We start from the raw sequence: 12423 nt of genomic DNA on the forward strand, positions 1-12423 counted from the left end.
AGATCTATGGAGTGGGGGGGGAGAGAGAGAGAGAGAGAGAGAGAGAGAGAGAGAGAGAATGGTGAAGAGACAGAAGGGAACAGAGAAAGTGTTTTACTGCTTCAGCTTGATAACATTTTCACTAGGACAGAGGAAGGCAGAGTATTTAATAGAAACACAGGAAATAGGAACAGTATAGGCCATTTGGTCCTTTGAGTTTGCTCCACTGGTCAATCTGATCAAAGCTGATCCAACTCAGCACCTTGGTCCTGCTTTCTCCACATATCCATTGATCCCTTTAGCCCCAGGAACTATAGCAGTGTCTTCCATTTTTTTTTCAATCCAATAACTGCAGGCTTTTCCTGAAATGTTTGTTGTACTGCAGCAATGCCACGTGTCAATGACTCCCTCTCAGTGTTTCATGCAGGGATATTAGTGCAGGGCAGGAGAATGGCACTAAATTACCTGCCTTATCTGGAGGGCCAGTGCAGACAATGGGCAGAATGGCCTTATTCTGCACCACAACAATTCTGTGAATTCATATGTCACCATGCATGCCAGTATTGTTCACCTAAATCTGAACCAGTTTTAGAACGGCAATACTGACATGCTCATGACATATTCGGTACTGTTCACTGTGTACTGACCTCTGAGTGCACACACTGTACACTGTAATCCCCTCCAGTATACACTAAATATTCACCAGTACACGGTGAACCACTCCAGGACACATTACACATTCATTATTACACACCAAGTCCCTCCAATATACACTATACATTCACCAGTACACTGACTGCTGTCAGTTCTTATTTAGGATTCAACCAATTATGTAGTCCATGGAAATTCAGTCCAATTGACAGAAAAGCAAACCAATTATAAATCAGACGCACAAACTATGCAGCAGAATATGCATCAGATATGAATTAGTCAGATAGCTTAAAGTCAAATGTTCAGTCTAACAAGCAAGTGATCAGTGATGATCTTACTGAATGGTGGAAAAAGGATTCTGTGGTAAAGTGGCATTGTCCCTGCCTCTGAGCTGGGGAGCCTGGTTTCAAGTCCCCCATGCTCCAGTGTTTCAGTCCCACATGCACTCAGGTGTTTCAGTCTAGAGCACCAAGATCAAGGAGATGGTTTGATTCTGTTCGGCTTCTGTTCAGATTCAGGTTCACCCTGCAGTTGATATAGCTTCACAAATAAAGGTAAGATTCTGCACAGGTCAAAACCAGAGTGCAAAAGAATGGGAGAGACTGAAGAAGTAAAAGAGGGGATGGAAATCATTAAAGTTAAATTTCTGAGCATGTTAATTAAGAAAACAGCTTGAATAGTGGAACAGGTTAGAGGGGCCAAGTGGCCTAAACATGCCCCCATTTTCTTAGACTCAGACTAAAGAATTATCAGAACTAAATCTTACTTGTAAAGGATGAAGTGGATAATTAAGCCATACATCCCGCAGATCCTGTGTAAGAAATGCAGATGGTTAGTATTCTGGAAGACACAAAAGGCACTATAAAATAACATCACGATGCAAGAAATGACCACTATTTTTAATGTTGACACACCAATGAAAATTCAATAATGTTGGAATAAAATGTAACATGGAATGGGATATAGAATCAGAACTAAACCATCTGCAGTACATTGATTAGCAGAGAAGTTAATATGTCAGCTCAAAACAATTCACATGATGGAAATGTCCCAATGGTAACTCCACGGAAAACAGCAGTAACTTGCTCATTGTTTCAAGTGAGTTTGAGAGAATTTCATAGATTCATAAAGTAGTACAGAACAGGAGGCAGCCATTAAACCCACTGAGTTGGTGCCAGTCCTGTTGAAGAGTAATCCAGTTAGTCCTACTCCCCTCCCTCCTCCATTGTTCTTTCACGAGATTCCGAGCAATATTTTCCTCTACCAGTTTTTATCCAATTCTCTTTTGAAGTCAACTGTTCAACATGTACTCACTAGTTTAAATCCAGTGTATTCCAAACCCTCAGCACATGAAAGTAAAAATGCTTTTCCCCATGGCGCCTCTGGTTGTATTGCCAATCACCAGTCTGTGCCCTTCGATTGTAGGGTTATCAGCCACTGGAAACCATTTAGTCAATATCAAGCTTTCCTGCCTTTAGATATTTCTTTCACATGGGACTGGGATATTATAGCAATTACAGAAACATGGCTCAAAGATGGGCAAGACCAGCAGCTTAATGTTCCAGGATACAAATGCTACAGGACGGATGGAAAGAGAGGCAAGAGAGGAGGGGGAGTGGTGTTTTTGATAAGGGAGAGCATTACAGCTGTATGGAGGGAGGTTATTCCTGGAAATATATCCAGGGAAGTTATTAGGGGGGAACTGGGAAATAAGAAAGGGATGATCACCTTATTGGGATTGTATTATAGACCCCCTAATAGTCAGAGGGAAATTGAGAAACAAACTTGTAAGGAGGTCTCAGGTATCTGTAAGAATAATAGGGTAGTTATGGTAGGGGATTTTAACCTTCCAAACATAGACTGGGACTGCCATAGTGTTAAGGGTTTAGATGGAGAGGAATTAATGTTAAATGTGTACAAGAAAATTTTCTGATTCAGTATGTGGATGTATCTACTAGAGAAGGTGCAAAACTTGACCTACTCTGGGGAAATAAGGGAGGGCAGGTGACTGAGGTGTCAGTGGGGAAGCACTTTGGGGCCAGCGACCATAATTCTATTTGTCTTAAAATAGTGATGGAAAAGGATAGACCAGATCTAAAAGTTGAAGCTCTAAATTGGAGAAAGGCCAATTTTGATGGTATTAGGCAAGAACTTTCAAAAGCTGATTGGGGACAGATGTTCGCAGGTAAAGGGACGGCTGGAAAATAGGAAGCCTTCAGGAATGAGATAACGAGAATCCAGGGAAAGTATATTCCTGTCAGGGTGAAAGGGAAGGCTGGTAGGTATAGGGAATGCTGGATGACTAAAAAAATTGAGGGTTTGGTTAAGAAAAAGAAGGAAGCATATGTCAGGTACAGACAGGATAGATCGAGTGAATCCTTAGAAGAGTATAAAGCAAGTAGGAATATACTTAAGAGGGAAATCAGGAGGGCAAAAAGGGGACATGAGAATTAAGCAAACGTGAGAATTTGGCAAATAGAATCAAGGAGAATCCAAAGGGTTTTTACAAATACATTAAGGACAAAAGGGTAACTAGGGTGAGAATAGGGCTCCTCAAAGATCAGCAAGGTGGCCTGTGTGTGGAGCCGCAGAAAATGGGGGAGATACTAAATGAATATTTTGCATCAGTGTTTACTGTGGAAAAGAATATGGAAGATATAGACTGTAGGGAAATAGATGGTGACATCTTGCAAAATGCCCAGAGGAGGAAGTGCTGGATGTGTTGAAACGGGTGAAAGTGGATAAATCCCCATGACCTGATCAGGTGTACCCTTGAACTCTGTGGGAAGCTAGTCAAGTGATTGCTGGGCCTCTTGCTGAGATATTTGTATCATTAATAGTCACAGGTGGGGTGCCGGAAGAATGGAGATTAACTAACGTGGTGCCACTGTTTAAGAAGGGTGGTAAGGACAAGCCAGGGAACTATAGACCACTGAGTCTGACCTCAGTGGTGGGCAAGTTGTTGGAGGGAATCCTGAGGGACGGGACATACATGTATTTGGAAAGGCAAAGTCTGATTTGGGATAGTCAACATGGCTTTGTGCGTGGGTTGATTGAGTTTTTTGAGGAAGTAACAAAGAGGATTGATGAGGGCAGAGCAGTAGATGTGATCTATATTGACTTCAGTAAGGCGTTCGACAAGGTTCCCCATGGGAGACTGGTTAGCAAGGTTAGATCTCACGGAATACAGGGAGAACTAGCCATTTGGATACAGAACTGGCTCAAAGGTAGAAGACAGAGGGTGGTGGTGAAGGGTTGTTTTTCAAACTGGAGCCCTGTGACCAGTGGAGTGACACAAGGATCAGTGCTGGGTCCTCTACTTTTTGTCATTTACATAAATAATTTGTATGTAAGCATAAAATGTGCAGTTAGTAAGCTCGTAGATGACACCAAAATTGGAGGAGTAGGGGACAGCGAAGAAGATTACCTCAGATTACAACAGGATCTTGATCAGATGGGCCAATGGGCTGAGAAGTGGCAGATGGAGTTTAATTCAGATAAATGTGAGGTGCTTCATTTTGGCAAAGCAATTCTTACCATTAAGTGTGTAAGTCTTGCTAAGGTCCTAGGGAGTGTTGCTGAACAAAGAGACCTTGGAGTGCAGGCTCATAGCTCCTTGAAAGTGGAGTCGCAGGTATATAGGATAGTGAAGAAGGCGTTTGGTATGCTTTCTTTTATTGGTCAGAGTATTGAGTTCAGGGGTTGGGAGATCATGTTGCGGCTGCACAGGACATTGGTTAGGCTACTGTTGGAATATTGTGTGCAATTCTGGTCTCCTTCCTATCGGAAAGATGTTGTGAAACTTGAAGGGCTCAGAAAAGGTTTACAAGGATGTTGCCAGGGTTGGAGGCTTTGAGCTATAGGGAGAGGCTGAACAGGCTGGGGCTGTTTTCCCTGGAGGTTGAGGGGTGACCTTACAGAGGTTTACAAAATCATGTGGGGCATGGATAGGGTAAATAGACAAAGTTTTTTCCCTGGGGTCGGGGAGTCCAGAACTAGAGGACATCGGTTTGGGGTGAGGGGGGGAAAAGATATAAAAGTGACCTAAGGGGCAACTTTTTCACACAGAGGGTGGTACATGTATGGAATGAGCTGCCAGAGGAAGTGTGGAGGCTGGTACAATTTCAACATTTAAAAGGCATTTGATGAGTATATGAATAGAAAGGGTTTGGAGGGATATGGGCACAGTGATGGCAGATGGGACTAGATTGGGTTGGGATATCTGGTTGGCATGGACGGGTTGGACCGAAGGGTCTGTTTCCATGCTGTACATCTCTATGACTCTATGCTTGAAGAACAATCCCAGAAGTTCCAGTCAATCCCTGTAACTGCAACTACACATCCAAGGAAACATTCAATGAAATTTGTCTTGTATGCATTCTGAGGCATAGAATAGGCCACTGGCCCAAGTGGTGATTATTCCCGTTTATAATCTGAAACTTCCTGTCACAGAAACATAGGAAATAGGAGCAGTAATAGGCCATTCGACCCTTCGGGCTTTCAGCGCCAGTCAATACGATCACAGTTGGTCATCCTGTTCCTGCTTTCTCCCCATACCCTCTGATCCCTTTAGTCCTAAGAACAATATCTAACTTCTTGAAAGCATTCAATGTTTTGGCGTCAACCACTTTCTGTGTGAGAGAATTCTACAGGCTCCTCTCTGCAGATGAAGAAAATTCTCCTAATCTCAGTCCTAAATGGCCCACCCCGATATTCTGAAACTGTGACCCCTGGTTCTGGGCTCCCTGGTTGTCGAGAACATTCTTTTTGTACTAACCCTGTCTAGTCCAGTTAGAATTTTATAGATTTCTATCAGATCTCCGCTCATTCTTTTACATTCCAGTGAATATATTCCTAACCAATCCCATCTCTCTTTATACGCCAGTGTTGCCACCCCATCCCTGTGACTCAACTTTATCTTAGCCTGGCAACATATCCTCTCTTCCTTTCTCTCTCATGTCTTTATCAGGCTTTCTCCAAAACCAAAACATGCCATCATCTACTTTCAGAGTTAGCAAGTTTCATGTGTATGAGAAAGGGTTTCTCCCAAAATCACAAACAGATTATTTACTGGCGAGCTTATAAAACTGGGTCCCTGGAATGAAAGCAGAGCACTGTGGATGTTCAACAGCTCTTTACCTGAGAATAGCTGACTGGTCTGGGGTACCCTGCCACTCTCATGTTCAACAGGGAATTGGAGAGGCTCCCATTGTATAGAAGGTACATTTACAGAGAGAGAACACATTAATTCATCTCTCCCCCACCCCCCTCACCCCAAAAAGGGCTGTGGCAAGCCCAGTAAATTTCACTCAATCCCAGCTTCCCCACCAAAGTGGCTTATGAGGCTGTTAAAAGTCAGTCATATTGATCTGGGACAGGAGTCACATGTGAGCCAGACCAGGTAAGGATGGCAGATTTCCTTCCCTGAAGGACATTAACAACCCAACAATTAGTTTACAACAATCAATAATGACTTCAGACTTAAAGTTACTTAAACAAGGACAGAGAATGTTGGAGAAACTCAGCAGGTCTGGCTGCATCTATGGAGAGAGAAACAGAGTTAATATTTTGAGGCTGATACGATTCTTCTTCGGTTCCTGAAACCAGGTTTCAGTCGCAGCATTTTATTAATTGATGGAAATTATGTACGGATTGAAATTAAGTTCCACTAGTTGCTATACTGTGAAGGTTTTGCATGGCTATCAAATTAATAAGTACAAGGACAAGGAGCAGGATTGGGACTAATTAGATACTGATTTCAAAGAGACAGTACAGGAATGATGTGCTGAATGGCCTCCTCCTGTGCTGTATCATTAAAAATTGGCACCCGAGTTGGAGCTGTGGACAGAAAGAGAGTGAGGAAAAGTTTAAAGTTCAGTATGAGCAATCGAAATACACAGAGCTGCAACCAGTCCTCTCAAAACTGTGATGCATCACAATTGGACAGATTAATTAGCCAAGGTAGATGGCAAGAACAGCAATTGCCGGATTGCCAATTTCTTATTTTTAATCTCCAATAAATATGTTACTTTCAGAAATATTCCAGAACAAAATATAGCCGATGGATGAAAAGTGATGAAAAAAAAACAATCAACCGTGCCCACTTGCTTTGTCTCATTTAAATGCTCCATCACCCTTTCATCCATTAAAAAATGCAGTGGTTAAATATGAAATTACACAGCAAGAAATCCTGATTGGTGAACAGAATTAAAGATGACGAGTTCAGTCAACCAAACAAACTGCTGGCAACTTGACAAGATTCCTTTGACAGCACTTCCCAAAACTGTGACCTCTACCGTCTAGAAGGACATGGGCAACTTACATATGGGAACACTGCCACTTTCAGGTTCCCCCACATCCTGACTTAGCACTATATTGTCATTCTTTCATAATCACTGGGTCACAACTCTGGAACACTCTCCCTTTATAGCGCTGTAGAGCTCTGACACCAAATCAACTGAAGCAGTTCAAGAAAGTGGGATAGACAAGAAATGCTGCCTTTATCACTGACAGTCATCCAACGAATAAACAAAGTACGGGTTAAACAGAATGGGGCATTACAGTAGACACAGTAAGAGTTCGACTGACCTTTGCTTTAGCTTGCTCTGCATTGCTTATTGACACATCTACAAATATCCATTTCTTACACCACTTTGTACTATCTACAAGATGTATTTCAGAAATTCAAAGGTCGTTTATCAGTACTTTCTAAACCCAGGATCACTTCCATCTTGAAGAACAAGGGCAGCAGATACATGGGAACACCACCCCCTGCAAGTTCCCCTCCAAGCCAATCACCATCCTGAGATGGAAATATTTTACTGACACCTGAGTGAAAATCCTGAAATCCTCTCCCTAAGGGCATTGTAGGTCAATCTAAAAGACACAAATTGTAGTCATTCAAGAAGACACCACCACCTACTCAAGGAAAATAGAGTTGGGCAATAATGCAGCCCAGCCAGCCATGTGCCATGAGTGAATTAAAAAAAAATGTAATGAATTCTACAGAAAACCTCTGCCAATTAATGCACTGGTTTGTTCTTTAACCTCACCTTTTGGAGGACGGTAGATGAGGCGAGAGAGACTGAGAAGGAAGTCGAAATCCTTTTTTTTTTATAAACTATTTGCACCAAAAAAAACCCCCTGAACATTCGCACAAAGATTTTGGGAAATTACGCTACAGCTGGTAAGTGATCACAGTGCGGAAAAGGACATTGAATATGTTACCGAGCCATTGAACAGCAGTCGACCAAACAAGTGCTTGCCTTCTTCAAGGCCACCTTCCAGGTAGACAGCACCTGCAAAATAAACACACAGTTCCAAACATGATAGTTAACCACTGCAAATCTCAAAGAACAGACATAGATGCATGCTTACAGATTGGTATAGCCAAAACTAATTAATGTATTGAATGGTAACAGGAATCAATCTTTCCCTTTGAAAAATTCAGAAAGAAATTCCTTCATATTTTGAATAAAATGCAGCACAAGCTCCATTCTGCTGCACAGGGCTTCACCCCCAAGGACACAACTACTCCACACTCTTTAATCTCAGGTTAGTAACGGTTTCCTGAAATTTAGCAGAGCCTGTATTTGCTGACAGCCTACCCTCTGCGATAACAAAGTAGTGAAGTAGTCATTTCAGTTATTTTTTATTTTCAATCCAAACTGGTGGAAGACAAGTTCAGGGGGACTTAGGCGGAAAGGTCAGAAAAGTAGAAGTAAGGAATGTTGCATCAGCCATGATCATGTTGAATGTCAGAGTAGGCTTGAGAGATGAACAACCTACTCCTGTTCCTATTTCTCATGGTCTTATTAGGGTTAGGTGTGGTGTCAGAAACCATTTCCTGTAACAACAACATAATTAACTGCCACCGAGTGGATAAAATACAAGGGGTTCACAAAAGAAATTTCAACTTCCCAACTCATGACCAGCCAACATTTCAGCATTACACATCGAACTGTTCAGTGTATTACATTTCTGAACCACAATAAAGTCTCCTGTCACCGATATAAAGATCAGATAGTGTAGAAAACAGGATCATATCAATTCTGTTTTAAATGTGTTCAGTTGTGTTCACTGTCACCTTTTGCAAGGACACGTCCAGACCAGAGTGCTCTTACGTAATCAACTCTACACCTTGGGTCCGAGTAGAAGTGGTTACAAAAAGGACAAGGTCATGCTAAATGGGCACCAGTGAGGATTGCAAAATTATTATGGGTTTGAAAGGCATGTTTCTCTCAATTCACCACACTCCTTTGTTTCTGCGATAATTACACCAGCTCTTCAAGGAATATCACTCTTCAAACCTTCCTGAAGTCTTTGGACAGTCAGGATAGAAAGAGTGATGAAAAGTGTCTCCTGGGATATTTTATCCTGATGAGTAATTTATCCCAATGTGTCTCCCAATGCAGCAGGCGATGATATCTCAGATGATGACTTTTAAACTCACGAATAGGGTCAAGATGACGCCGGATACGGTCAGCTCCTTGAAGCTCCTGCATGCAGATCAAAGTTTCCGACTTCCTAATATCATTCAACACACTTTAAACATAATAGCACAGTTTATTAGTAATTTTTAAAAGTATGTTTTAGCTAACCTGTGCTTTTGTTTTGCCGCTGTTTACCTATTATTTACTTAGCTATGCTATTTAACTCTGCAAGACAAAGCTTTTCACTGTGCCTCGGTACATGTGACAATAAATTAAACTCAATTCAAATTACTCTCTACACAAAGATCATCAGATGTGAAGGTGGCCACTTAATACTTTATTTTTGTGGAACTAAAATGGGAATACTTAACATTGCTGAAGGACAATTTACTCCACCCTAGCCTCTCCTCCCCTGCAGATACTCCCTAAGTGCTGGGGCACAGTCATACAGCATCCAGATCTTCTGAGGTTTCTGTCTCCATAACATTTTTTTAAGATGATAAACAAAAAGATGCATCTGGAAACACTTTTCCCTGATCCAACAATAATCTGTAGGAAGTAGGGACAGTAGCAGGCTGTTTGGCCCCTCAAGCCTATTCTGTCATTCAATAGGATCATGGCGGGTAATGACATTGATCACGCCCTCTTTCCTGCTCTGACCGTGGAATCCTGGATTCCCCCAATGATTAAGAACATATCTATTTCAATCTTAAATATATACAAGGGCTCTGCCTCACAACTCTCTGTTGCAATGAGTTCTGAACACACACAACCCTCAGAAGAAATTCTTCCTCATCTCTGTTTTAAACTGGCACCCTTTGTTCTGAGTCGAGTGTATGGTGCTGGGGAAGCACAGCAGGTCAGGCAGCATCTAAGGAGCAGACAAATCAATGTTTCGGGCATAAGCCCTTCATCAGGAACAAGGTTTGTGAGTCAAAGGGGTACAGAGATAAATGTGGTGGGGGGAGGAGCTGGGACTGAGGGGATGGTAGCTGAGAGTATGATCGGTAGATGAAGGTGGGGGTAATGGTGACAGGTCAGAGAGGAGGGTGGAGCAGATGGGTCACACAGAATTAATGTGGATTTTATCAGTTTCTTCATTTCCTCTCCCCTCCAACTTACCCCAGATCCAATCTTCCAACTTGGCACCGCCCTAATGACCTATCCATCTTCCTTCCCACCCATCTGCTCCACCCTCCTCTGCGACCTATCACCGTTACCCATACCTTCATCTACCTACCCCCAGGCCCACCACCCCCCCTCCCATTTATCTCTCTCTCCCCTTGGCTCACAAGCTTCATTCCCAATGAAGGGCTTAGGCCTGAAGCGTCAATTCTCCTGCTCCTTGGATGTTGCCTGACGTGCTGTGTTTTTCCAGCACCACACTCTCATCTCTGATCTCTAACATCTACAGTCCTCACGTGCTCCTAGTTGAATTCGCGCATTATTCAGAGACTATTCCCTCTGGTCCTAGACTCTCCCATGAGGGGAAACATGTACTCTGTCAAGCCCCTTAAGAATCCTGAATGTTTCAATGTCTCATTCTTCTAAACTCCAGGGACTGGAGTCCCAACCGATTCAGCCATTGCTCATACTGCGACCCTTCTGATGCAGGGATCATCCTAGAGAACTTTCTCTGAACTGCCTCATATGAAATAATATTGTTTCTTAAATCAGGGGACCAAAACTGCTCACAGTACTCCAAAGGTGGCCTCACCAGCACCTTGTACAAGTGCAGCAAGGCTTCCCTACTCTTATACTCTAAACCCCTTGAAATAACCCCCTGTTGCCCCTGTATGCTGTGTCTCTTACACAAGTACCTCCATGTCTGCTTGCAGGTATTTTCCATTTAACTAATTCTCAACGTCCATCAAAAAACTTGTGCATCAGCTATTTAAGAATTCACCCCTTGTCCTGAGGTGAATGTGTACGTTGAAGCAGTGCTTAAAATTCACCTTTCCTACACACTTTGTTACCATATTTAAGAAGTTTCTCTTCAGTAAGGTTACATCAAAATGAAAGCCAAACAAGAGAGAGTTTAGAAATTGACATTCCACTTCCAGTTTCCTGCACAGATTATAACATGCTCAAACACATAGATGATCTTTCTGGCTGCACTTAGAAAAGAGATAAAAAGAACATCAGGCAAATGGGTCAGTGGCTGCCCCTCTTTGACCTCCGCGTCGAGACAGGAGGGGCAAAGGAAGGCTCAGAGGTCCCAATGCCGGTGCAGATTGCGAAGGTGATTTGAGCCAGTCATTACAGTAGTGCATCACACAATAGAGGTCAGCACAGTTCACCATAAGGGGCGGCACTCTCTTTAAGCAGATCTTGGCGCCTGCTCACCAAAGTTCATCGCTAATCAAAATCTCTGAAGTGCCCAGACACTCAGGAGATCTGAATTGTTGGGAGCAGTCTCTTGGGCTACTTTAGCTGATGAGCACCAAATCCCAAAGCCCATTTGTATGGAGCACATGTTTCACAGGTTGTGACTTTCAAATGGTGATATGCAAAGATCTTTCACCGTGAAAATGATCAGCAATTATAGTCACGATATTCTTTTTACCCATTAATAAAAGCTCAAAAATAATTTTGGATCCTTCCAACCTCTAAAGACATTACATCAGTCTGCAGCTCTATGTAGAAATTGTCCCCTGCATCTCCCCGTCCATTCTACATTACTCATGTACAGGTACAGACAGTGAATGTTGGCTAGCTTTGTTGCCAAGGTGTGCATGATAACCATATTCTATCCAGTCCACTGTCCAGACAGATGTGCAATTTCAATTCAATTGAAAAAAAGCACATTACAGGCCTTTCCTCATCCTCCCAGCTACTCCCCCCTACCCCCATTTCCCCAGGCCTTCCTTTTATGACTGCACAATATCAGCCTGGACTTGGCTTTGCCCTGAGCTCCCAGCTGCAGGGTCCAGTTATAGGTGTAATGCCCACAGTGATCATCGTGCCCTGTGGTATTGTTGAGAACTGCGAGCAGCCAGCTAATCAAACTGACTGAGGGGTGGGGGCCCCCACCTCCAGTCACTTAATGCTCCACAAAGGTTTAAACAGTTTCAAAGGGCTAAAGTGGAGACTGCTGATATTGGTTAGGATGGGATGCCTCACCATCCAAAATATCCTATCCAAGTCTTCCTTCTTTTACATTTGTAAACTTCAAAGTGCATTAACTCAGAAGCAGACCATTTCTTGATAATATTAAGTTCAAAATGATCTGTTGAAATGGTTTCTTTTTGAAGTAAACAACTCTAATTACCACTTGATTACATCATTAGTGAGAAAGAGTCTATGTGCTAACAACCATCATCCCCAAAGAGAAAAGCACAAACAGTGTACCATCAATTTG

General features: G+C 42.6%; 1 protein-coding gene across 4 annotated transcripts in view; it reads right to left on the reverse strand.

Moving 5' to 3' along the window:
- drosha (drosha ribonuclease III) overlaps positions 1–12423 on the reverse strand; it is a 172181-nt gene that overhangs the window by 67973 nt on the left and 91785 nt on the right. For all 4 annotated transcript variants that reach the window (XM_072560332.1, XM_072560331.1, XM_072560333.1 and 1 more), the window contains exons 23-24: positions 7858–7928; positions 1397–1441 (exon numbers count right to left, since the gene is read on the reverse strand). In XM_072560332.1, coding sequence (XP_072416433.1) covers positions 1397–1441; positions 7858–7928 — 116 coding nt within the window. The remainder of the gene's footprint in view (positions 1–1396; positions 1442–7857; positions 7929–12423) is intronic.

This window comes from Chiloscyllium punctatum, chromosome 41, assembly GCF_047496795.1.
Source record: "Chiloscyllium punctatum isolate Juve2018m chromosome 41, sChiPun1.3, whole genome shotgun sequence".
Classification (NCBI taxonomy): domain Eukaryota; kingdom Metazoa; phylum Chordata; class Chondrichthyes; order Orectolobiformes; family Hemiscylliidae; genus Chiloscyllium; species Chiloscyllium punctatum.